General features: G+C 35.3%; 1 protein-coding gene across 1 annotated transcript; it reads left to right on the forward strand.

Annotated features, from left to right (window-relative positions):
- The first annotated feature begins 980 nt into the window (after positions 1–980).
- On the forward strand, positions 981–27,406 carry LOC128990577 (protein smoothened). The gene is made up of 14 exons (XM_054413011.1): positions 981–1,058; positions 2,939–3,288; positions 6,052–6,174; positions 7,283–7,393; positions 8,720–8,929; positions 10,279–10,451; positions 11,595–11,719; positions 17,432–17,656; positions 18,502–18,703; positions 19,289–19,453; positions 20,559–20,701; positions 21,264–21,432; positions 21,894–22,089; positions 24,980–27,406. Exons 2-14 carry the CDS (start codon positions 2,950–2,952, stop codon positions 25,862–25,864), a joined length of 3,066 nt encoding a protein of 1,021 aa, XP_054268986.1. The 5' UTR covers positions 981–1,058; positions 2,939–2,949; the 3' UTR covers positions 25,865–27,406.
- The last annotated feature ends 344 nt before the right edge of the window (positions 27,407–27,750 follow it).

A 27,750-nucleotide genomic window follows, 5' to 3' on the forward strand; every position in this document is an offset into this window, starting at 1 on the left:
GTTACAGCTGTTTTTTTGGAGGCAACTAATGGTATTTGTGTATATATTTTGAGAATACGAAAGCTTGGTTACTAACTATGAAAATATTGAATTCACTTTAAATGTACAAAAATAGATTTTCAATTTAAATATGGTTTTGGTTTACAAATCTATATATTTAATTTTTAATATATTAATAATTTTATAAATTTAAATTTAAATGAATAATACGTGAATTAATGGGCTGGTGTCACCTGTCTTCCATGTTACCTTATGGGATGTCTGGCGCTAGACAACACCACTTGCAACGTTGCCAATTCTACCAGGCCGCGGCCTGGAGTTAAAGGTGGCCGTGTTTTAGCTCAGTTAATTTATGAACAAATTGTCAATATGAGTCAATAGATAATGGGAAAATGTAGACCTTATTTTCGATTATACACCTGTAAGTGTATTCATTTCTAGGAATCACTGACTCTATTGATGTCATAATTTGTTTGATATTTGAAACGTTAGGGATGAACTTGGGTGGAGGTTTAATCTCCTTCTCCTAATTGTCAGAAATAACGGTTTCTTCCATGTCACTTTAGTCACTGAGAGCTTCAAACACGTTTTCCGTTTGGTCTACGTTTAATTCTTTTTGTCTATGGTATTATTGAATCTTTTAAGGGGCGTAATGTAGAATCTTTTCGTTGCTCACCCTAGTTATATATTATGGGATTGGCTAATTTGAACCAATTAACGCTTTCTTAAACTTTTTGTTATAATTTAATATAGTTTTATAACATTGGTATTTATATCACAGTACGTCATTCCTTTACATTTAACAAACAGCAAATAACAAATTATTCTTGATTAGTCATATAAAAATAATAAAACCAATGGTAATATTTGTTATATACGTACCACGTTCCAAGATTGTATTTCTTTTGGACTTTTGTGTTAACTGGTTAACTGCACTGAACAACGATGAATAAGATTAGTCTTTAGTCTGCTATGTGGGTGGTCTGCATCCAATTTTGAATTCGTGTGTGGTCTTCACTTGAAGTTTTATTTTTCATGTAAACAACGCTTGCAGTTAGGTAAGTAAAACTACTTACATGTAAATTAATTGTCATACAAATTATTTTAAAGCCATACCCTTGTGATATTCAATACTTATCTGCGCTAAAATAAAGTTTGAAACACATATCATATTATTGTAATATCAAGGGCTGGGTTTTCATTGTTTGTTGCTGCAACTTGAGAGACAAATCGGGTGAAAATTGCTATTCACGGTAGACCTAGACATAATTTATGATTTTTATAGATTACACGATTTACATGGTTGTTTTCCAATTTTCGTCCGGGTTAATATGAACGCCAATACTTTGGTATATTGCCTAACGTCAATAGCTGCCTTTGTTTATTTTCATGTTTTCAATTATGTCTAGGGAAACGTTATACATTTTTTATGGAACCAGTTATATTAAAAATAAAGTAGGCAGAGAATACGCGTCCGGTAACCGGACGTGGATTAGGCGTCCGCCAGTTGCTGTCATAACCTAACCTAACTAACCAAACTTGCTGATAATGAAAAAATCGAATCAAAAATAAATTCTGTTCATAAAATAAAATTATAAAAGGCTCAAATTCTAACAAAAAATGTACAATTAAGAAGAAATGGCATTCTAAGCAAAATCTTTGACAAAAAGTTAGTGTCACCGATGGGATTCGATCTAAGTTAGGTACCTCTTGTACATCAGCTGAGTACTCTATCCACTACACCACAAACACCGTAAACATGCTGTAGATCGTATCGTTGTGGTAGTGGTGTTCGGGGTGCCCAAAAAAACGAGTGATATCACTGCCGGACGCTTCATCCACGTTCGGTTACCGGATGCGTAAATTTTGTGAATAAAGTAATATTAGTTGGCACGACAATTAGTTATGGTAAACCATGATGCCATAGGCATATAAGTTAAATCTAAGATCCAACCAATAAGACTATTTCATGTGTTTTTAAACTAGGCCAACATTGTTCTTCCGCAGTTAAGTTATGTATTTAATCCTTGGTAACACAAGCTACTAACTTTGTGAAATAAATTAATATGCATAGTGTAAAATAACTGCAATTTGAAATATGGATCATAGGCCTAATCCTGCCTTATCTTTTAGAATGAGAAAGAGTCAGCGTTGGCCTCTATGCGACAAATAGGCTTACAATGGTTAAAAGTTTTAGCTTAGGGAATGAATCAACACAAACATTTAAGAAAAATATATGACTTATTACTTATTCAATATTATCAGTATTATGACTTAAATTAAGAATATGCCTACTTAGTATTCAATTATACCATCATTAAGTTAGGCACGGTAGCTCTAAACAATAAATGTTTGTTCAGGACCCGTTTTGTGTTTAGGCCTAAAACAACATTGTCAGCTTTAGGTTGTTAAGTTGTTCAGTTGGGAACTTCATAAAATATATAATAAACATAGGCCTAATACTCGTACGCATACTTTAGACAAAAGACAAAACCAATTGAAACATTAGGACTAACTTTAGTTTTACTAACAGGCCTGTTGTATCGAAGAATGAAAACCGACTGCACTGATAGCATGGGACAGACTGCTGAACTTGAACTTTATGATGGACCAAAAGAAATTTAGTACCGGTATTACATTATTTAAATGTCCAACAGTTCAGGGACTAAAACATATATTTTTGAAAGTATAACAAAAAGCGACACATATTAATAGGAAACATTAGGCCTGAATTTTTTTATTCAATACTAGTCTATTTCTGAAGGAGTAAAGACTTTCATTTAGCCTACCATAAAATTTAAACGCTATCAATTGCAACATAGCCTAACTTAAAAAGGGTTTAAGAGGATTTTAGAATGTCTTGTGGCTTGTTTATCTTTGATTTTAAGACAATAAACCTAATTTAATCATATAGTACTCTATTCTTTATTTTCAACAGGAGGCCACACAATGAGTGCTCGCTTCGTGTGGCTCTCGTGGACGTTCTCCTTGATGTTACACCTAGCAGTCACAGTACCACTCGATTATCCTGACTCTAGTCCTAGAAATGACTCTATGTGGAACTACCGAGAAGTCTCTAGACACTTCAAAGCGAATGACATTATAGACATGGACAACTCCATGTTCCTGTTGGACCGTTTGTCTCAAGATGCAAGGAGTTTGCGTTACTGTCGACGGAAGGCTACTTGTCAGCCGCTGAGTAATTCTACATGCTTGGGTGCAAAGTTACCGTACTCCTCTACCACTCTTGAGCTGGTACCAAGGCTAACCTCCGCGGATCAGATTACTGTAAGTTTAAGGTTTTGTTTTTTATTATTTTAAAACAGCCCAAATAGTTTCTTGACTATGATACAAGTTAGTAGCCTAATTGTTGTCATTGTTGATAGAAGACGAGAATGTCCTATGCCAAATAACCTTTTGAAGATTCAGTTTTAAAGGGCTGTAGATTGGCTAGGCTAATTCAAATTTATTAAGGGTAAGAGTTTAGACTGACTGGATTGTTACCTGTTGATTTAGTTCTTAGGCCAACTCCGAAAATTGTAATTGCTGTATAAGTGACACACAATAAGTACATTGCTTTGTTTAAAACATCAGAGAAAAACTGTTAAAAACTCACTCTTGATTTTGTTGTTTACATGTAGAGTAAAACTTATTTCATTTTTGTTGTTTTTGCCTCCTGATCACAATATATAAATTATTACTAGAGGTTAAAATACCTTATAATCCGTCAGTGTGATCAAAAATTCACTGATGAAAGGCAACCGGTTTCAACCCATCAAAGGGGTCATCATCAGGCGTTGAATGGACACATAATTACTCCGAAAAGGTCGTCATAAAGTCAATAAATACAAAACGAAGAACAGTTAAAACACTTAAACACATTTTTACAAAAACACGTGTGGCCACAAATTGACTGCGCGGCGGTATGTGCACATTGACCAGACTACTTAATAAGATGTTCTCACAAGATGTATGATGTTACTCACAAGGTTTAAGATGTTAATAAGATGTTATAAGATGTTCTGGACTTGTAACTCAATGTGCACATACCGTCCGCCGCGCAGTCAATTTGTGGCCACACGTGTTTTTGTAAAAATGTGTTTAAGTGTTTTAACTGTTCTTCGATTTTTTTTTTTTTTTTTTTTTTTTAAAAAAGAGGTTGGCGGCCTCTTTTAACCTTGCATTTGCCCGTCCACATAGACTAAGCGCCCGTGCGTGGATCGTTTACAGCAAAGCAAGGAGTGAGCCGGTACAGTACAAAGGTGAACTGTACTGATAAAATGTTATCGGCAGTGACCAGGATCCGAACCCACGACATCGCTGCCTTGGGCCCGAAGTCCGCAACGCTACCGACTGAGCCACCGACTCACTAAATTCATTTGTATCATTTTCATACAAATGAATTCATTCATTTGTATTTATTGACTTTATGACGACCTCTTCGGAGTAATTATGTGTCCATTCAACGCCTGATGATGACCCCTTTGATGGGTTGAAACCGGTCGCCTTTCATCGGTGACTTTTTGATCACACTGACGGATTATAAGGTATTTTAACCTCTAGTAATAAAACTTATTTATTGGAAAAAGGCAAACAGCATTAATGTTAACAGATTTTTAACTTTTTTTAAATAATAGATTTCAGATTAACTTAATTTGTCTTGTCTAAAAGGGGCAGGCCAAAGCCTCAGAGCGCTTAATTTATGTTTATTTATTTACTAGCTGGCCCGACAGACGTCGTCCTGTCCTAATGTGGTTTTATATCAGATGCTCGTTCATTTTCAAGATGAGCTCGTTCGCATGGCTAAATCACGTCCTGGTTGAAGTTTGTTCGCTACGCTCACCTTTAGGTTGGAGCTCGTTCGCTGCGCTCACTTGTCTTCAGGTTAGCTCGTTTACTACGCTAACTCGCCTCCAGGTTGAAGTTCGTTCGCTACGCTCACTCACCTTTTGGTTGCAAATTAGCTGTTGTCATAAATAAAAAAAAAATAATAGTGCTGTCGGTAAACCTATTAACTTTTTAATGCTTTTGAACATCACAGAATCAAATTGTTTAGTTGAACCAGCTGCTGTTAAGATTCTTTAATTCCATTTAAATATGAGTACTCATAAGGTTAATATGGGAAACTCCAGAGCCACTGAGGCGGAGCTCTTTTGACGGATCTTCAACAAACTTCAGACAAACCATCCTTGAATAATGCTTAATAATGCATGAAAGTTTAATCACAATCTGTCAAGCGGTTTCGGAGTCCATAAAGGACAAACAAACAAACAAACATACATTGGATTTTATATAAATAGATTTATTATCATCATGTTACATCAATGATTGACAGGACGTGATTTGTCATAAAACTAAATTCCATTGTAACAAAAAACAATCATAATATTGAATACCTTCTTAAAAATAATTATACATTTGTTAGGAAATCATCCAGTGAAAAAATGCCTTCTCCAGAAGCCATATCTTAGTGTTTTTTTTTTTAATTTTGATATGCAATCAATTTCTTTTATTGTTGATTGAAGGCAGCTTGGGTTCCATATATTGTGGTGATAAAATGTAATAATTTTATTCTATGTGTTATTGGTTTTATATTTTTTTTGTGGAAATAGCTTAATGTACAGCCTATGCATTCTAAGATAGGCTAGCTTAAACTTTATTTCAGGTTGAAAAAACTTCAATATTAAGGTCTATAAAGGCATTAGTGGAGAACTAATTTAAATTAGCCTAGTACAATTAACATGTCCAGTACCTATACATTGTTGTCATATGGAAAAATTATACATTACAAAGGCTTATTATATTGGCATAGTTTTATAATTTGATTTTGCAACTGCATTTAAGTGTTAAACAAAATATTAATAATATTGTTTCTTATGACTAAAAAATCCTAAATGTTAGGTTTTCAATTATTAAATTCAGCAATATGTAGCCTACTTGTTTAAGTTTCAGCTCTAAGGTAAGTGACTTATTTCTTTAGAAAATATAGAAATTAATATATTTAACACATTGTACTCTAACTTGTAGTGATGGCACTAAATGTTTTTGCAGGAACATTTCATAATCTGGAAAGGTCTTATCAATTTACCTAGGTGCTGGGCAGTGATTCAACCTTTTCTCTGTTCATTGTACTTTCCCAGGTGTGAAAATGGCTTGGTTGATCTCCCATCTCAGGTAGGCGTACTATGTATAACGTGTAACGTAGACATAGTTAAATCTGTAGACTACCATTATCACATTTTATCATTACACCTGTGTAATTTAAATTGGTATGCACCATATTGTATTTGTTACTGTCGAAGCTAGTAACAACATGAGTAAAAGAATCAAAAACCCTTTTAACACGTTGGCTGCGGCCGTATCCGATTGGTTACATTTGTCTACACTATTCAGGAGTGTTTGGTTCTTTCCCACGTAAAGCACAGACCTCAGTTGAGTAGTGTGGGACTCCAAATTTATTTTACAAATCTTTCAATACCGGTAAACCTTCCTGCAACTGTTGGTTAGCAAATTGTTCAGTTCACCGAATGTGCAAGTTACTGCCGGAGGTCGGTCAGTCAACAATTGAATCGGTCGTTACTTGCTGATAAGTTTGTGTTCGAAGCAATTACGATTATCTCAATCAATTTTACTTTTATCTCTCAATCCTTGAACCTGTTCGTCCGTTACTTTACCACACTTGTGGTGTAAAGTGGGTAAACAATGCCGTAAAGTGAATCTTTTCAATTCATTGGATTGAAAAGGCTTGTTTAAAACGGTCGTAGGTAAAAATCATTTGCAGAGAAAGAAATAGTGAGCAAAAACGTTTATCTTGCCACTGTGTACTGTAATGAAGTTTATGACTACAACTTGAAAACATGTAAAAACTCGAAACAAAAATAAGAATGAATACTAAAAACTATGACAGTAGCTAATGGTAAACTAAGAAAGTTAGTTGGGGAGCGAGCTGGTCTAGTGGTTAGAGCACGGGACTCTGGTTCCTGGGGTCCCGGGTTCGAATCCCACCAAATCACCAATGGATTTTATCTATGTGATAATGCCGTAACCCCTAGGTCTAGCCCGAAGTAATGTGAAAAACGATTCCGGGCTCGTGCCTAGCGTCCTAGGACAAAAAAAAAAAAAAAAAAAAAAAAAAAACTAAGAATGTTACGTAGACTTTCTCTTTGGAACTATTAGCAGGACTATAAATCTTACACCTCTTTGTGGAATAGTTTAATAAGTTACTTTAAAGCGTGTTTTACAAGCACAATTGTTGTAAACTCATATTTCTGTTTTTTTGTAGGAAATGTGTAAAGTTCTTCTCGGACCAGCTTGTAGGATATTGACAGAGATGAACGCTTGGCCAATGGCACTCAGGTGTAACGACACCACTGACTTTCCTCTGGCGTGCAAAGTAAGTTTATACACCTTGGGTAGTAAACTATAAAAAAGAAAATCTTGTGCTTAATTATTGTGCTATTTGTAATTTGTTGTTACAATTAGTTTGTCTAATTTCTGTACAAGCTATATTTTTGGCATCTCCTGTGTTGAAAAACACTTGATATGACCTTTTCAGTAGATTTAACTTGGTGAGAAATGAACATTTCTGTAGGTCTTGTAGTCTTCTAAACGGCACTCTCACATTGTGAAAAACCATAACATTGATAAAGTCATTTGAATGTGGAATCCTCAAGACTGACTGCGTTTTGCTCACTTATAAGCCACACTCGCAAGTTATTTTTTCATCAGCCTTCATTTGTTCAACAATAAAAATTAAATTTTTACAACCCTTTAACAACATTTTCTGTAAAAGAGTTTTAGCAATCAAATTTTAAGGTGGGCTGGATACAAGTTTTCATTTTTAGTTTTCTGAAGTTACCAATCATTACAAAACGTGTTACAGTTGAACCCTGGTTAACCGAAACCTGGGTTAACCGAAACGGTAAGATAATACAGGGCTAAAATATCAGTAATACGTAATGTTTTTAAAATGCTTTAGTAACTTCAGTTGTTTAGTTTAAAGTATTTTCTAACCCTTTATAACATTTCTGTAGCTAAAATAAAATACTGTATTATATAGACATGGTTTTTAATTCAATTTTCCAACCTGCCGTTGTAATAGGCATACATAGGCTATATTTAGCATATGACGGTTTAACCGAAAAATTGGTTATCCGAAACGGCTCTCCCCCCTTTATTTCAGTTAACTGGGGTTCTACTGTATTTCTATGACTAGGAGTTCTTTCTTGAAAATAAAGTTGCATTCCAATGGGAGGTATTATGGAATTTGGAATTTTGGTAAATTGTGCTATTGGTATTATGAAATTAATAAACATTACTAGTTTTAAAGTAAAGCACAAGTGTCTGATTGTCTTTTATTTTGAAAAGAGATAGAGTTTAACTAGGTTATTAAAGAAAACTGTCCAGTGGCTAATAAATACATACTAAAAGGTCACAAACATATTACTATTACTGATGTTTCACCCTAATTTTGAACTTTTCATAGAGAATATTAACTTCGACTCCATCTTTAATCATAACTGACAGTTTTTTTCAAAGTAACTGTCTGAAAATACCTAGGATGAAATGTCTATGTTATGTATTGTTACCTTTAAGTTTGTATGTATTAGCCACTGGACTCTTGCTGAACTCGTCTTGTCAAATAGTTCATGCTTTATTCATTGCATACATATATTGTATTATTGTATTGGATGGTTAATGTTTGGTTATGTACTGACAGAATGACGTTAGAGAGCTCAAGTTCAACACGTCAGGCAAGTGTAGGGAGCCGATGGTTCCGACTGACAATCCAGGCTCCTACTACGATGGCATGGACGGCTGTGGTGTACAGTGTGACAACCCTATGTTCACACCTGATGAGCGTTACCAGATACACCGTCTGGTCGCGTGGTCTGCTACTATCTGCTTCCTGTTCAATTTGTTCACTGTTGTGAGTAGATTGACGTTAGACTAGGGTGCCTACAGGACTAGCATCTCCCGTTCCTCATCAGCAACTGGAGAGAACCTCTTGTGCGAAGAAATGGGGGATTGTGGGAGAGTCCCTCATGCCAATTTAGAAAATCATTAAATTTATTTTATAATTTTTAGTTAGAAAAATTAACTTTTTAATCATAAAATAATTTTTAAATATAAAATTATTTTAACTTAAAATTTTTACTATAAAATTAATTTTAACTTAAATTTTTTTATTATAAAATTTAACCGTCATAACCTAACCTAACCAACCAAACTTGCAGATAATATAAAAAAGATATAAGTTAAGATAAAAATCGAATGAACGTTTACTTATAACTTTTAATTACTGTAAAAAATAAAATAAATTTTATTTATTTTTATTAAAAAATTTAACTGTCATAACCTAACCGAACAAACTTGCTGATAATAAAAAAAATATAAAATAAAAATCGAATGAAGGTTTACTAATTAAAAAAAAGTTTTTTCTTAAAAAAAATAAAGTTAAAAGTAAAAAAATAAGCATAATCTTAGACAAAAAGTTAGTGTCGCCGGCGAGATTGGAACCAAGAATCCTTCAATCACCAGTCTGAGACGCTATCAACTACGCCACGAACACCGATGGAATCTCAGCGTCTCGTTACGCTAATGGTGTTCCCTCAAGAGTAGAGTGACGTCACGCTCCCCACTCCTTCGCAGAAGAGGTTCTCTCCAGTTACTGATGAGGAACGGGAGATGCTATATGCCTACAGGCAAGGATCAGGAGTACAATTGGTTGACAGTTTGCTAAGTGTTCTCTTGTCTATAAGTGCTCTCCATGAAATAATTTTATGTAATACGTTTATTTATCTATTTTGACAATCCAGAAAAAAAAATTAGACAAAGGTATAAGGCCTACCATTTGAACACAACTTACTTACTTTATACTTTCTTATGAAATGGTGACCATACAAATGTAGGTATTTTAATCCAAGTATGAATGGAGATGAGTGTAGGATGAGTGGCGCGATCTTGTCTACCTCTCAGGCCCATAGCGTGTCACATACTAACCGCAGCCAGCACAATCAAAGACAGGGAAATCATATTGATACTTTGCATTGTTTTACTGTTTTTTGTTAAGCTATTTGAAGCAAAGTTGTATACCATAGTAGAGGGAGTGAAAGGATCGGGGAAGGTGAGTCATAGATCCACGTAGGTTATACTGTAGTTCCCCATAGTTTCTCAATTTCTGTGATTCTCAGGGACTGACGATTAATGATTTATATACACAGTAAACATTTACCTACCAACCAGATGACATGATCGTTACTAAACATACTTTTCCAGGTGACGTTCATGATTGACTGGAAGTCGTCCAGCAAGTACCCAGCCCTTGTGATATTCTACACCAACCTCTGTTTCCTGATCGTCTGTCTCGGGTGGCTGGCACAGTTCCTACCCGGGGGCCGGGAGGATATTGTGTGCCGTAAGGATGGAACACTCAGAGTGGGAGAGCCTAAGTGAGTTGCCACCAGACATAAATAGTAATATTTAATGTGTTTTATCAGTGATTAGTCATATTTTTGGAGGAAAGGTCACTTGGCTGAGGAATACATGAATGAAGAAGTAATACAAACTATCTTACCCAAGAAAACATAAAAGAGTTCCAAGCAGGTCCATAGTACAGAGTAAAAAAACTAGTACAATTAAAAGCGTTGGTTACTTATACAACTCATGCAGGTTATAAACTAACACATACAGATGGGGTGTAAACAATGTTTAGTAAAGGACTAGTTCAACAATCCCAGATAAAGCTTAAGACAGGTTTTAAATTTTTAAGTTTTGAATACTGCGAAACTGTGCATTTAAATGTGTTAATTAATTACCATTATCAGTATATTCAGACTTGTATATCCCATTTGAATAAAAAAAATAGGTTTACGTACCTTGCGTCATCAACCGTTCTGTAGTCTCGGGCGACTGGTTATGAAACAGTTGTTTCTTTATCAAGCCCATGACACATAAATTGATTGAACACAATGTCGTTGTCAATATTTACGAATTTAACATTTAACACACGCGAAGAACACAGATTATTTGATAAACATAAAATAATGCGCGACCGGTCATGACATGCACGCATTTCAACGAAATAATAATTAGAGGAATAAGCAAAAATAAAAATAAATAGTTTCTATGCAACGGTGACAATAACACAATTCTATTGCAATGGTATGGATTTTGATTGTGTATTTAAAATGCATTCGTGTTTTAAGTAAGTAAGCGGACAGCTGATTTTGCGGCCCCGGGCTGTAAAAACCTGCTCAGTCCCCAAATTACGATGACAGCTGGCATGGCCAGCAAAACGTAACTTTCAGCCACCAATTAACGTATGTAATACAGCCAAAAACATCATAGTGTGGTGAAAACCTATTTATTTTGTCATAAATCAATCCTGGAGTCAATGCTGAATAAACATATTTGAACCTTTAATTTTTTATTTAATCATTTTTATACAAATTTACGTTATATCTTGGTGAAAGAATATGAATAAATATTGTTTCGAAACTTGTGGAAACTAGGGAAATAAGTCTATACATGGTAGGAAGTAAGTGTCAGATGTGTTTGAATATTTACTGATTCATGCTTGTTTATGCGTACAGTGCCAGAGAGAATCTATCCTGTGTGGTTGTGTTTGTGCTGGTCTACTATTTCTTCATGGCAGGGATTGTATGGTTCGTCATACTTACGTACACCTACCACTACCACATCATTTCTCAGGTGCAGGGTGAGTGACTAACCTAACAGCATTGGTATATTGAGCCAATTATTGATAAATATTCCATTACACGGGTGTTTCACATGAGTTGTAACACTGGAGTTTTCTGTCAGAGAGTAAGACAAGAGGTGTTAGCCTTTGTAATGCCTGTGAAACGTCTGTATGGTATAGTGATGTGTCAAAACCGAATCTCAAATCTCAAAACCATCAAAACTTTGGAAAAGTTTCGGTTTCGAGATTTGATTACCGAGTTTTGAAATTCAAAAGTTTCAAAATTGAAGATTTTGGCAGTGAGATGACTTTTGAGTGGAATATTAGAATATAAAAAGACAGAGTGTTGAAATAGAAGTAACTGTGTTATATTAAAGATCAGAATAGAAAAGTAAACAGCATTTGATAATAAACATTTTGGTTGCTATAGTAACAACTGATTCATATGTTCATAACATTCTCCCCCACTTAATCACTGGAGAGCAAAGTCCTTAAGATAGGACGGAACCTTGCGCTGTCTGGAAGGACGAGTTAATTTGTTTTCTTTTTGTTCTGTGGCTTGAGGTCTGTCTAGATTTTCTTCCCTTAGAGTACCATCTAGTTCTTTTGGATTGTTTGAACTTGATTCAGACTCTGGGTGGATCTCTTGTGGTGGTGCTTGACAGTCTATAATAGGTATCCGTCTTGGAACAACAGAACTATCTTGTTCGTTGTGTGTTGTAAATGTAACTTTCTTCTTGGATACAAGAGTCAAAATCAATTGATTTATGTGTCGTTTTAAACTTTGTCCAGAATCCAATTCAACAATGTAATGGTATTGACCTAATTTTCTCTTGACTGTACCAAACTGCCATATGTCTTTATTTCCCAGGTGAACTCTTGCCTGAACCCTCTCACCCACTTTAAGAGAGCGGACGCGAAGAGGAGCAATCAATTTTGATGGAAGCTTTGCCTTTGGGTTAGGGAGAAGTGTGTCAAGTCTAATCCGAATCTTCCTGTTCAAATACAACTCTGCTGGAGTCTTGCCTGATGCCAAAGGTGTTGCTCGATATCTGAACATAATGTTTTGTAGCTTTGTGGTAATTGGGGTTGGATCATCGGCAGCAGCAATAAGTCTTCTCTTTAAAGTTTGTATGTTTCGTTCCGCCAGGCCATTTGTTGCAGGATGGTTAGGAGCAGTAAATTTTTGGAAAATCCCACGTTCTTTACAGTAGTTGATAAATTCCTCACTTTTGAATATAGTGGCATTGTCCGAGACCAAGAACGAGGGGTACCCATGGACTGAGAAAATGTTTTCAAGTAGTGCCATCGTCGTTGCTGAGGAAGGAGCATTTCGAAGAATGCGAACTTCTGCCCACTTTGATTTTGCATCTACACACATGAGGAAATAATTTCCATCCAATGGACCGGCATAATCAATATGCACTCTTTCCCAGTTATCATCGGGCTGATCCCACGGATGTACCGGAGCTTTTGGTGGATTGTGACGAACTTTAGCACAAGCTTCACAGCTTTTCACTAATCTTTCTATGTCTTTGTCCATATCTTCCCAATATACATATCTTCTAGCAAGCTGTTTCATTTTAGTAATTCCGAGGTGTGATTCATGGAGCTCATTTAGAATTTGATTTTGAAGACGTTTGGGAATTACGACTCGATCTGATCGGAAAAGTATGTTGTCTGAGATCATGTAAGGGCTATCTTTGCGACTATTTTTCAGTTCATGCAAAAGAACTTGAAGCTCAGGGTCTTTTGCTGTTTCTTCTTTTATCGTTTCTGCGGTTATAACAGTGCTGGAGATTTGAAGTAAGGTTTCTGCATTGATTGTGTTTATTTCTTTGTCGAATGTTAGTTCAGATGAAATTGATGATTGAACTGGGCTTCGAGACAAACAATCCACGTTTTCATTTTCTTTCCCTTTCTTGCATCAAACTGTATAGTCAAGACCACTGAGGAATGAAGAATAACGCAATAAGCGAGATGATGTCATTCGTGGCAGGTCGCGTCCTGGATGAAAGATATGTGACAATGGTTCATTATCGGTGACAAGAGTGAATTTTTTACCAAAAACGTAATTGTAAAAATGGGTGACTGCGTAGATGATTGCTAGAGCTTCTCTATCAAGTTGGCTGTAATTGGTTTCAGCCTGAGTCAATGCTCTAGATGCATATGCAATTGGTCTTTCTTGACCATCGATATCATGACTGAGTATTGCAGCAATTCCAGTTGGGCTAGCATCTGTTGTGAGAATAACTGGTTTTGATGGGTCAAAAGGAATAAGAACTGTATCACTAAAAAGTTCAGATTTCAGATTCAGAAATGAGGCTTCAGCAGCAGCTGACCAAGAGAATTTTTCTCCTTTTCAAAGCAAATATCGTAGCGGATGTGTTTTTGAAGAGAAGTCATAAATGAATTTTGCATAGTTTGTAACTAAGCCAAGAAAGCGTCTTAACTCATCAACATTTCTAGGGCAAGGCATCTGAGTAACTGCTTCAACCTTTTTAGGACATTTTTGAATCTTATTGAATGACACCACATGTCCAAGGTAATTAATACTTTCCTTGAAGAAAACACATTTTGTTCTGTTAAGATGTAGATCATTCTTCTTGAGACATTCCAAACATGCAATAAGGTTCTTCATACACTCTTCGAGAGTTTCACCGTGACAAATGATATCATCAAAGTATGCTTCTACCTTTGATAATCCGTTTAACAGTTGTGACAAAATTCGATTAAACTCTTTAGGGGCTATTTTTATTCCAAAACTGAGACAATTCATGTTGAACATTCCTTTATGGGGATATTGTTTGAATCTTACTTCCCTCTTCATCGACTTTTAGATGCAAATAAGCCTTATGAAGATCCAACTTACAGAAGTATCTTGATCCGCGGAGACTATGTAGGACATCATCAATGCGTCGAATGGGGTGGTTAGATGAGACAAGTTTTGAATTAACCCCACACTTGTAATCTACGCATAGTCTGACTCCTCCATCTGGCTTTGGGATAACAACCAATGGTGACCCCCAATCACTTGATGCGACTGGAGTTATGATTCCTTGAGACTCGAGGGTTGTAAGTTCCTTTTCTACTCTCTCTCGTAATGTGAAAGGGACATCACGTTCCCTAGTAAAAACTGGTTTTTCATTATCTCTGAGTTGGAGTTTAACTTCAACATTGTGAACACATCCGATTCTTTCTTCGAAAATTTCTGAGTATTTTTCGAATATATCCTCTAGAGACGGAACTAAATTAACATCAACTGTATTAATCGGTGATTGCTTTCTGTTGTCTACCTCACTGAGTTCAATTCCAAGTCCACGAATCCAAATTCGTCCTAACAAAGCAGAATGACCTGCAGGTACTATAAATAAATCAGCATTTAGTGATTTTGCATTGTAAGAGACTGTGACAGTTACTTTACCTTTAGGTTTTATTATATGATCAGAGTATGAGCGAAATGAGATAGGAGTTGGTTGAAGTGGCACTTTAAGTTCAAGTTTATCAAAGTCCGTTTCTGAGATTAAGGAAAATCGTGCACCAGAGTCTACTTCAAATGTCTGAGGCTTGTTGTTGATAGTGACTGTAACCATGTATTTGTCCGAGTCTGGTCCTACTATGTAGAGATCTTCTACATCGTTGATTTGTGTAATTCCATACTCATCTGGGTGACTGAATTCATCTTCTGTGTAGTGAGACAACAGGGTGTTTGTTTTAGAGTTCTTTAGTAGAGACGTTATACACACTTTTGAAACGTGGCCTTGTTTTCCACAGGAAGTGCATTTAAGATTATTCCGATTAGTTTTGCATTCATTAGACTGATGGTTTGATCGACCACATTTGAAACAAAGTCCATCAATACCCAAAGCTTTGATACCATCACCAGTAATAAAACAAGTATACTGTATTCTGGACTTCAAAAGGCATCTTAAATACTATAACTGGAACGACGTAATAAGATTCAGTTTCAAATCAATATTTCGTAACACAAAGAAATATTGACTACAAAATGTTCTAATTATTCTAATATTCATGTTTATGTTAGTGTTAGGGGTTTAATTTATTTTTAATGTTGGTTGTTTATAAAAAATTATGTTGTATTTGGGTTTAAGATTATTAGACACATATTTATGTTATGTCAGTGTCAGTAGTGGATCTCTTTCAGTTTTGATTGCATACTTAATATTTTATTATTACCTGTATTTTTTGTAACCTTGACCTTTGTAACCAGCTAAGTAAAAAAGTTTTGCGTTTAGGTTTTGAGATTCGAGATTCGGGATTCGATTTTTAAAAGTTTCGGTTTTGAGATTCAAAATTTCTGGTTTTGACCATCACTAGTATGGTATAGCCCTTTGGACCTATTGGATGAAATGTGGATAAAATTAAATACTGCAAAACCACGGAAAAAAAATTGACTGCTAATATTTTTGTGTTATGTTCCTGCTGATTTTTCTTTTAGTCTTGTGATTTTATTTAAGCTTTTTGTCATAAGAGAAAACCATGTTTTACCCTTAAAATTTAAATGTATAAACATTTTTAAATTTGCAGCTCTATCGATATCCATTTAATTTTATATGTTACACTCAATTCAATATTTAATTTTGTTTGTCTTGCTGCGGATTTGGCAATATTTCTCAATTGGTAAGTTTCTTTCTCTAATGTCTCAACTACGTGTTGTATGTGAATTGTTTTAGTTTTTGAACAGATGTAAAGTTCATGCACACATTTGCAATTCTATTATATATATATACACACATAATATAAATATGTATTACAATTACTAGTTAGGTAGCTAATGTGGTGTTTGTCAATAATTACATTAAACACGGAAGAAAAATAAAAAGGAAGAATATATTTAAAGGATGAATAGAAAAATTAAATTTTTATTAGATACAAAGTACAGATTAGTGTTAAAAGCTGAAGACAGCATGTGGCAGGACATACCTTTACTGTTGCCACATGTTTGGCATAAGGTCAAATCAGTGAAGACGTGCAGAACATTCCAAGTTATATGGCTTCGGCTTGTATGTGCTTCGTATGTGAATGTATGGAGTGAAGCACTTACTGCATATTTGAAAGAATTTAAACATGAACTTGAATTAGAAAAACAGGTGGTTGCATATTTTGGCTGATTTGAGTAGTGAATGATTTTAGAAACAGTAGACTCCCTCTTATCCGGACTCCTCAGGACCGAGGCCAGTCCGGATAACGGGTTTTTTTGTGTAAAAATAAGGCAAAGTTAGTTGGGAACACTTAATTTTGACTGATCTTACAATTAAAAAACGTTATATTTAAGTTATTTTTGTCCAATCATTTTGATTCAAATATAAAAGTCAGATAATAGTAGAGTAGACGTTTGCTAAACCAATACATTTGGGAGTTTGGCGGTGCTGCATTATTGAAAATGCCAGATTAATGAAAGTCATCTAAAATCTAAAAAAAAATAATGCTAATTTTAGAATGTCAAACGGAAATTCTTGGCCCCCAGGCCATTATTCTGTGTCATATTGTGTTTCTCTTATTTTAGTAGTGATATAAAACATTCATAAAGTTCTAAAAAAATAATTAAAATTTAAAAGGTCCTTGATTTTATTCAGTACCGACATCTGCTGATTGCTCTTGTCTCTGCCAATCCCGACTCTGCCGTGTGTGCTAATATAACTTCAAAAAAGATACAAAAAATGCTTTTTCTAACTAATTAATACTGAATGAATCATAAATTGTTTCTAGGCAAGATCATGGAGAGGTTGGACAAGAAGGGAGCTTACTTCCATCTGGTGGCGTGGTCACTGCCTCTAGTGCTCACCATAGCCACCATGGCTCTGGGGGAGATAGACGGCAACAGTGTGTCAGGGGTGTGTTTTGTGGGCTCAGTCAACCACATCTACCGGGGAGTGTTTGTGCTGCTGCCAATCTTCGCAGCTCTCGGTGTTGGTGGATTCTTCCTCTTCAAAGGTGAAATTGATGTTAAACAATTTTCTCCAACAATCATTGCAGTATTGTCCTATAAATGTGATGTGGACCTAATATGAAGTGTATTGACACTATTCGTGTATATTGTGTACAAAATGAATAAAGGATAATTTGATTTGATGATATGAACTGGAAGAGTGCTGTGTTTGGGAAATGCTGGACTAAAAACTCAGCATTATGTGGTCCAGAAATGAAAACTTAGATAACGAAGTAATATTCAGTACAGTACATTTACTGTTTAGTGCTTATTTCTATTATTTAGATGAAACATTGATTCAATTTTAGAATTAAAGTACATAAATTAAGCCTGTTAAAGAATATTTGTAGCTTGCATATTTTTAACTATTCATTGTTTAGTAGTTGACTGACAAACTGACTAGCTAGCGATAAAAGTTTCACCTGTATCTATGCATTACTAACATGTTGTCGTTTCAATGACTGCAAGTAGCGCTAAGTGCAAATTGCAAAGATACTCTACCATGTAACATTGAAGCTACCGAGTTCTGTGGTTCATTCTTAGGGTCATAAATAGCACCAGCTTAGAGTTAATACTACGCATGATTGCTGAGAAATCCAGACTATTAGGTTATCGGGTGCAGACTTAACTGTTCTTGTAAAGAGTTGGAGCAATGATTTACATCTAGTTAGACTTAGAAATATAATGTTTTGCAGCCTGAATGAATACTGTATTCCTATATATTGGATATTGTATAAGGAAAGTGGACAATTGAATAAATCAAATAATTTATTTGGTTAGGTTAAGTGTGTGTGAAATTGATTGAAATATTCACAGGACGTTCCTGATTATTTATTGTTTTAACTTTCAGGACTGCTCACACTCATCAAACTGAAGATCAGTAGCCAGGAAATCATGTCAGAGAGAGCCAGTGCCAAGATAAAGGAGACAATAGTCAGGATGGGCTTCTTCTCAGTGCTTATCTTCATATTCGGCTTCACTACTTTTGCCTGTCACATATATGAGTTCCGCAACACTCCCTTGTGGCGTGCTAGCTTCCGCAAGTACATTGTGTGAGTATAGGTGATTGTTTTCAGTTTTGGACTATTTCCTTGCATTCACCAGTTCACAGCCTCGAGTCTGTGCTTGGAGCATATCCAGCAAAAGAAGTGGTGTGCTGGTACAGTTTTTTTTTTTTTTGTGTCCTAAGAAGGACGCTAGGCACGAGCCTGGGATTGTTTTTCACATTACTTCAGGCTAGACTTAGGGGTTGCGGCATTATCACTTAGATAAAATCCATTGGTGACTTGGCGGGGATCGAACCCGGGACCTCAGGGACTGAAGTCCTGCGCTCTAACCACTACGCCAGCTCGCTCACCGGTGTGCTGGTACAGTACAGGAGTAGAATGTACTGATAACATTGAAGAGGCGGGCAACAGGATGCAAACTACAACATTGCTGTGATAATCTGTCACGCTACAGAATGAGCCACCAACTCCCTGAATATGCACCTAGAATGTCTTTATCATTGGCCAATCACCCTATCTAAATCCTTATGGTTAAACTACTACTACTGTATCTAATATCAGTAATATCTAATATTTACACCTTCATCTGTTTGCCTCTAAGTAACATCAATACTTCTGTTTGTGTTACAGTTGTCGCTTAGTGTATGAGACCCAGTCCCAGTGTCTGATGGACAATAGGCCCAGTCTGGCCATTCTACAACTTCATCTGTTGGCGTTGTTTGCTACAGGCATATCAATGTCCTCTTGGGTCTGGACTAACTCAACTGTTCAGACTTGGAAACGATTTTTTGCAAGGTAAATCATGCTTACTTATAATTAAAAAGTAGTTTAGTTGGAAGATTTCCACATTTTATTAGGCCTAGTTTAAAAGTTTATAAACTACAATTGAGGCTGTACCTGCTAAAGGGGCCTAAGTCGAGATGGGCCCTTATAGATGAGATTTGCTATTTCGCTTCCTTATGTCTTCTAGTATAATCTAATATCACTTGGAATGGTGTATTTCAGTTTGATTGGTTGGTATGACTCTAAAAGCCAGCTGATGTCACTAGGCCCCTTTAGCATAGACGAGCGCCAACACTGACAGCAGCCAAACATAACCTAACCAAAGACTTTTGTATAAAACCTTAGGACGGGCCCTTTGAGAGGAGAATCACTATTTAGCTTCCTTGTGTCTTCTAGTATAATCTTTGATAATTTGGAATGGTGTATTTAAGTTTGTTTGGTTAGTATGACTCTTAAAGTCAGCTGCTGTCACCAGGCCCTTTAAGCATAGACGACTGCCAACGCAGACAGCCAAACATAACCTCTAAACTTTAACAGCGATTATCTCAAAACATCAGTTTTTGAGATAGGCCCATTTAGGCTACTACAGCCTCAATTAGTTAAACTATTTTTGCAATAAAAAAAATCACAAAAGTTACAATTTAATTATCATGTGGTTTTTCTGTTGAAATCTTTGCGGAAAAGGAATAATTTCAAATAGTAGGCCTATAAGGTCTAATTATTAAGCTTTAATCTTTTTATGCGAGTAAATAGTCCCTAAGTAAGGTTAGTTTAATAACTAATTAATCATGCGAGGATTGATAAAAAGTTTGTATTATAAAATGGTGATGGAAGTCTACCTCAAATAAACGCCGACCTCATCGAACAATGATTTAAAAGATGGCATCCTTCAGTTAGCTGTACATATTAATCAAATTTGAAAGGTTCTGCATTATTTGACAGAACAAAAACCAGCATGGAAAATATAAAACCTTATTATTCTAAGCACTTATTGTATTTTATCTAAACTCTGTGACTGCTTATAGACAACATCACCAACTGAAATAAGTTACCTTTTGCTGAAAAGTCTCATATTGTGAGTGTGACTGAAATCGGAATGAATTTTCACCTGTTTTAGATTGACCAACAAAAAAACAGAGGAGGCCCCAATAAAACTGAAGAAACACAAGGTGATTGCTCAGGCGTTTGCCAAGCGCAAGATGTTAAACAGCAATGGCCGTCTGAGCATCAGCATACACAGGACTTACCAAGACCCTGTGGGTATGTACATTACACTAATGTTCACCATCCCATCTGGAGTGTATAACATATGAATTACCTATGAAACATTCTATCAGAAGTTTACATATCAATTAACTTATTTCTGGAAGTCTGAAAAAATAATAATCTGTTGGAAGAAATACCTGTTGTGGTAGAGAAAAAATTTACGCAAACCCTAAAAATGGTCAAAGAAATAAATAAGTTTTTGCCATCCTTGCTGTGGTACACAAAAACTAAATAATAGTACAAAGTAGGCTACTTTTAGACAGGCAACTCATCCTTGCTATAGAATTACAACAAAGGCCTACAAAAAATTCTTCTCAACCACCAAAGTGAAATTTTACTTTGTTCTAAATTTAAATGTCCAAGAGCCAGAACATCCATTTGGTTGAGGAAAATAAACTTTCTTTAAAAACCAACAGTTACTGTTAAAGCCTGCAAGTGAAAAAATTAATGTATGAAATGGGTTTGTGGAAAGGTAAAGCAAAGTTAAGCCTATATTGTCCATATTTTACCTATGGGTATGTAGCTTTCTGTTATTCCCTTGGAACATGTTTTTCAGGCCTGAACTTTGAGCTGAACAGTATGGCGTCGGGCAACCTAAGCTCTACCTGGGCTGCTGCACTGCCTAAACTGGTGACACGGCGTGGGGCTCTGGTCGGCGGGACCAACTCCAACTCCAGCCAGCGAAGAAACTCCATTGACTCAGAGATCAGCTACAGTGTCCGCAGGTATGCAATTGTAGAATATCACTAGATATTTGTTGCAAATCAATCAGTTACCTTTGTTATATGGCATGAACAGAGTCATTCTTTACATTTCCTCTGAATATCAATCAATCCTACTCTGGCCATGAACATCGAATTGGACAAAACTAGATTGGTACACTTTCTTTTGTATCAATTTTTTTTTTTTATAATCATAGGACTTTGTTTACTAAATCAAAAGCAATTTCTAAATAAAGAACATTAATTTTTAACTGCTGAAAACTGTAGAATCAACAGAAGCACAATGTAAATCCCAGCTTATCTTTAGGCAGTATCTTTGGTTTATAAACTAGACATTGCTGTATGGTTCCCCCATATTAGGCTTACTTATACCGTAGTAGTACTTTCTATCTTTATACCACCACACATATCAGTCTATGGTGGCAAGTAGTTAATGTTACCTGATGGAGATGTTTGTGTTGTAGAGTGTCAGTAGAGTCACGTCGTCACTCTCTAGATTCTGCAGTCAGCGTGCAAGTGGCAGAGTTGACCAAGACAGTGCGCAAGGCCAGACAGACTAGAGGTAACCACAGAGGTCGTCACCGTCGCCGCAGACGCAGCCGCAACCTGGGCTCTCGGCGCGGCAGCTCCACGTCCCAGGAGAGTCAGATGGACGCTCAGGTACTCAGTTTGGGTTAGAACTCGGTGGGCTTACTTTGCTTACCTGAGAAAATAAGAGTATAGCTGTGTAGAATACAATAAACTTTGCACACTGATGTTTGTATTGTAGGTCCTCTTAAGGTAAATTGAAAGCTGTATAAGGTATGTGGGTTTTCAGATGAAACGACATCTGGGAGTGGTTTATTGCTTGTCCTTCTTCAAATTTGAAGGTTGCTTGTTTGATTCCAAGCAAGACTTTTTCCAACCCAGATGTCATTTGTCATTGTGCTATCTACTATCAATGTTATCTTACCAAAGGTCAACTTTAGATAGTATCTTTGACCATTGATACAACTAGACATTCCACCCCATGTTAAATTTGACACCTAATTTTAAATCAAAATTGCCGTAGTCGATGTAAGCCACCGACAGATTATGCTGATCTAAATTACTAATTTCTGTCCAATACTTTAGTCAAATTAATGCAAAGACTTATTGTGAGCTATTGCAACTGTTATGACCCATCAACGTGGTCAGCAATAAAAATAATGTATAAAATCTATATATTAATACGCAAGCAGTTTTCTTTTCACAGTCATAACTCAATAACGGCTTGGTGGATTTTAAAGTTTGAGGTGTCAAATTAAAGGTATTTTCACGTAGATGTGCTTAAATACGCCTCAGAATATTTGGAAAGGGCGCCAATTAAGTACAGTTAAGGGGTAAAGTTTGGAAGGTGGCACCATCTGTTGACATTTGATCAAACTCATTTCCCTTTGTTTACTAATAACATATGGACGTAGTTTGAAATAGTTTTTAAGGTTAACCACAGACTGCAGGACTTAAAACTTTCAGAGCAAAGCTGGAATTTATATTTTGTTTCAATCTGTTAACTAAGACTGGTTCATATTGAAGAGCATCCTAACAAAGGGTTTAAGAATAAATATTTAATTCTTTTCAGTTTTTAAGTTTGACCATAGACTGCAGGACTTATTTATTCCAGAGCAAAGCCGGAATTTTATATTTTTATCTAAACATCTGTTAACTAAATCTGTTTCTTAAATAAAGAGTTTCCTAGCAAGACTTGACAGCAAATTGTTTGTAAATAGTTGAATGTATTTACCTTACATCGTATTTTACTGAATTATCGTGTTGTTTTGGTTACAGTTTGGTGTGATTAAATGAATGTTTGAAAGTGATTATTTCCAGCGAAGTTACATCACCATATCATGTAATTTACAATGTGTATAACAATTCCGTTGCATCGATCTCTATTATTGTAATAATAGAGATCGATATTCCGTTGTAGTGTTTTCTGTTGTTTTGTTAACTTTCGCAATTTATCTAAATTTAAAATAATATGCCACCAGTAAGACAAAGACTGTGAGTGGCTGGAGGAAACGCGAACGTGGCCGCTTGCATCAATCTCCCAATGTATCATTTGAAGATTACAGAGTGGCAACCATCGTGTGGGATACATCTAACCTTGGACAAATGAACGTTAAATGTTTACATTGTGGTGGCTTACATTTTAAGCAAAAAAAAAAAGAGTCTGGCCGATACAGTTCAATTGTTACTCTTTGTTGCCATAAATGAGAGAACCATTTACCTCATCTGCGGAATTCACCATACTTTCAGGAACTTATTGGAAACTCCCAATCTGAAATCAGGGCTGTGAGGCTTGGATCTAGAAATTATTAGAATAAAATTCGTCAATTCAATTCCGCCATTGCCATGGTCAGCTCTGAAGCTCATTTAGATGAGAGGATAATCTGGGATCTACAATTTCAAGATCCATGACACTTGAAAGGAAAGATTCAATGAAAAAATAGGTGGGAAATAGGGCCACATTGCTGACCCATTTGCCCAATCTTTTAAAACTCTGGCAGAAATGTGTAGGGACGAGAGCTCCGAGGAGTTAAGGGAGATTCTTATGTACATAATAAGAGACAAAATAATTGGCTTTCCTCGCTGCAATGATGCGACCTGTATCGATGTTGCCGCTATTTTTAAAGCTGAAAACAGAGGACCACCAGACTAAATAAATCTTAGTTAATTTTTTTTTCAAAAACTAATAATGTTAAACGCGAATCCGTTCTAGATCCGTCGTTAGATCCACTTGCTTGCCCTCTAATGTTCCCAACTGGAGACTTTGGTTGGGTTCCCTAATTTAAACACACCTAAAACAGAACCTATCGTAGAAATAATTTAACAGTGCTATATTACGTGTCGTACTGGTTTGCGTCAAGAGAGGGATTTGGCTTGCAACATTAGGTCGGAAAAGCTCACTTTACAGTGTGTGGTTGACATCTACGTTCTAATAGTGGGGACCCACCTACAATACATAAGAGATGACCAAAGCAGTATGAGAGCGGATCTATATTTATTTAAATATTGTAGGTTAGTTTTATAATTTGTTGCAACATAATATTTTTCATATTTCTATAATCAGTCATAGACTTTAGAATTACTCTTTGATTGAGGTCTTGCTGTTTATGTTTTTGTTGTTTATTTTTTGTTATTACAAGTTGCAGTTTTGCTCGATTTCGAGCAACAGGCTATCTAGTATAATTTTAGACACAAGTACATTCTGTGACTGGCTTATACAATTGCGTTCTTTTTTAATAAAAAATTGGCGACAGCAGGTCCATATAGATGGGACATCTACTTCAGTATCCAATAGTCAATTATGGTACTAAGACCATGCCATTAGCACAAATTTAAATACAAATAAACAAACATAATGACCCTTCACTAGGATTTTAAAGTACTCTACTCAATTGTGCTATGATTGCTAACAAATATAATTAATATCCTACTAGTAACAGTTGATTAGTCGTTTAATTTTTTCAATGGTAGTAAGTAAAACACCTCAGTCTTTTTAGTAATAATCATAAAGATATTTCCACAGATATTCTCTGCCTTGACAATTGGAAGGGTAGAGATTCCTCCGTTGGTCCACAACCAGAACAGAAGAGAAGCCACTGCAGGTCTGAACGACAGTTTGAATGTTCTCGCTGAAAAACTCTTTGGCAATCTGGCTGGACCTCTTGGATTGTCACAGGAAAGTGATGGAAGCAGCGAAGAGGAAGTGACACAAGTAAGAGAAACACTTATCACTGGTAGATACACAAATACAAACACCAACACAAACACATACACATACAGCAACTGCAGTGATGAGGAAAAGAATGAAGAAGAGGAAGAAGCTAACAGCGACGACGTTACACAACCTTTGACCAAAAACTACATGAACAAGACTGAATATAACGCACGTATCGTCAAAATGAATTCAAAAAATAAGAAGACGTATGATAGCGACAATGAAGATAGGAAGAGTAAGAAAAGCGAGGGACGACACAGCAAAATGAGCAACAAAAGCGATTTGAGTCGTATGAGTAGAAAAACCCAAGGAAGTGACTCGGAGAAAAAGACGACGAAATATGAATTCAAAAGAGAAAAGTTCAACTATCCCAGTTGTAGTGATTTGGAGAATTGTACGGATGATGCGAAGTGGATACAGAGTGAAGGAGAAGGTAAAGGAAGTTCTAAGAAGGTGAATGTTGCTGTTTCAACAGATTGCTCTTTAAGTCCTGATCAAATACATTACACTTATCAATCAACTTCGGCTGTGTCTGTTGGAAGTAATCCTTACAATGGGAGAGAGATCGGAACCCAGACCAATGTATCATTTAACAACAGAGACCGCTGCTCCAGCGCGGGTAGTAAACCCAAGAGGAAGAAAAGTAACGCTTCCCGTCAAAAACAGTCTTCCACAGACTCATCACTGAAGTAGTCCAGTTTAAGGGAGGCTCTTCACCCCCTTGAATCATTCTGAAGTAGTCAATCAACAAGAATATGAAAGTAAGTTACTCAAAGATATTATTGTATGTTAAGTCACATTCACATCAAAGTGAGATTTTTTCCACTATATTAGTGGTTTTGTAAATACTTTTAGGATAAGAAAAGTGATATTTTAAGATATATATATAAACCTTTTTGTATGTTTTAACCTGTAGCCAGGGTTACAAGAAAAGTGCCTTTTTAAAAGCTCAACTTCTGAGTTTTCTTCTACTCTTTGTAATGTTTACTTTCTCTGTGATTTTACAGTAATTGGTGATGCATTAAATAGACAAGTTCTAGTATAGAACAATTGTTGTGTTGATTCTTTGTATGTTATTGATTTTGTGGAACTAAATTTATAAGTTTATACACAGGCAGCTAGAGTTTTCTAATTTTAATAAATAACAGTACAAATTTGTTTTAAGCTGACACAGATCTAAATTGCATGAAATAAATTCCTACATATACACGCAAAACTTAAAGTTTAACAGAATATAGAAACTAGACAACTACTACTACTGTCATAGTATCTATTTAAATACCCTGTAAACTTTGGACTTGATTAATGAACAAATATTAATTTTAGTACTATTTCAAGAGTAAACTAGAGAAAGAACAAATACTATATTTTATTATTTATCGTCAAGTTGAAATTATATCTGGTCAAATATATTCATCAGGCAATAATGAATCGAAGCTGTAAAATGATCATGATAGAGAATCTCACCATTAAATTTTGTTTTAAAATTTAAATTTAAATCTTAGGTGTTGACTGAGGACAAAATATTGAGGACAAATTTATAATTTGTTGCATAGTTATTATAGTAAAATATTAGTTTATGAACTCCTTAACTATTGTGTCCTATAGATATTTGTATACCCAAGAGACCTGTTAAGAGTTTGCACATTGTTAACTCTCCTAATAACTTAGTTTACTTCTATAATTCAGGCCGATAAACAACAGTTAAAAGCAATTCTCGTTTACAATTCTCCTAATTGTAGTATATACTTTACAATTTTTAACTATTTTAACTGTTTTTAAATAAACTAAGGTATTATATTGGATTTTATTGTTTTATATGGATTTATCTTTAAGGGTTCTTATTATTATCACAAATTTTGTAAATGATTGATGTAAGATGTGATTTGATTGTCTTTACATATTTTTGTAGATAAGTAAGATAATAATTATTTATATATAAAATTATATTTGAGGAATCTTTATAAATAACTTCTTGATCAGCATCATACGTGTTATAAAATTACCTGAAAGCACATAAAATACGTCAAATAACTCTTATTATAATATACGAGGGTTGTTTTTTTTTCAACCTCCGATAGGCTATGAACAAAAGACAAGTTCATATAAAACATTAAATTTATTACCAAAAGTTTGGTCCATTTATGGTTACTTTTTGACATAATCACCAAAGAGATTGAGACATTTGCTATATCTGTGCACCAGCTTTTTAATACCCTCTTCAAGAAAAGTGGCCGCCAGTACATTCCAAAAAACAAAAAAAATAAAAAAACTAAAAAATGTCAAAAAATTAAAAAATCAAGAAAAAATAAAAAAGGACTTTAAAATGTCTATAAATTCAGTAAACAAATCAATAATGGTGAATCTGTGCTTTATTTAACCATTCTTAAACAACTAAGGATTTTCTGCCAACTTGTTGAACCAGCTCATTACTGTCGTTTCAGATGACTTGGTTCAACAGTTTGACAGGATGGTTAAATAAACCACAGATTCACCATTATTGCTTTGTTTACTGAATTTCTAGAAATTTTAAAGTCTTTTTTTATTTTTTATTAATTTTTTTTATTTTTTTGACATTT

The sequence above is a fragment of the Macrosteles quadrilineatus genome, unplaced genomic scaffold, assembly GCF_028750875.1.
Source record: "Macrosteles quadrilineatus isolate MER2022 unplaced genomic scaffold, UCM_ALF_1.0 Scaffold_3__2_contigs__length_128488019, whole genome shotgun sequence".
NCBI classification, from domain to species: domain Eukaryota; kingdom Metazoa; phylum Arthropoda; class Insecta; order Hemiptera; family Cicadellidae; genus Macrosteles; species Macrosteles quadrilineatus.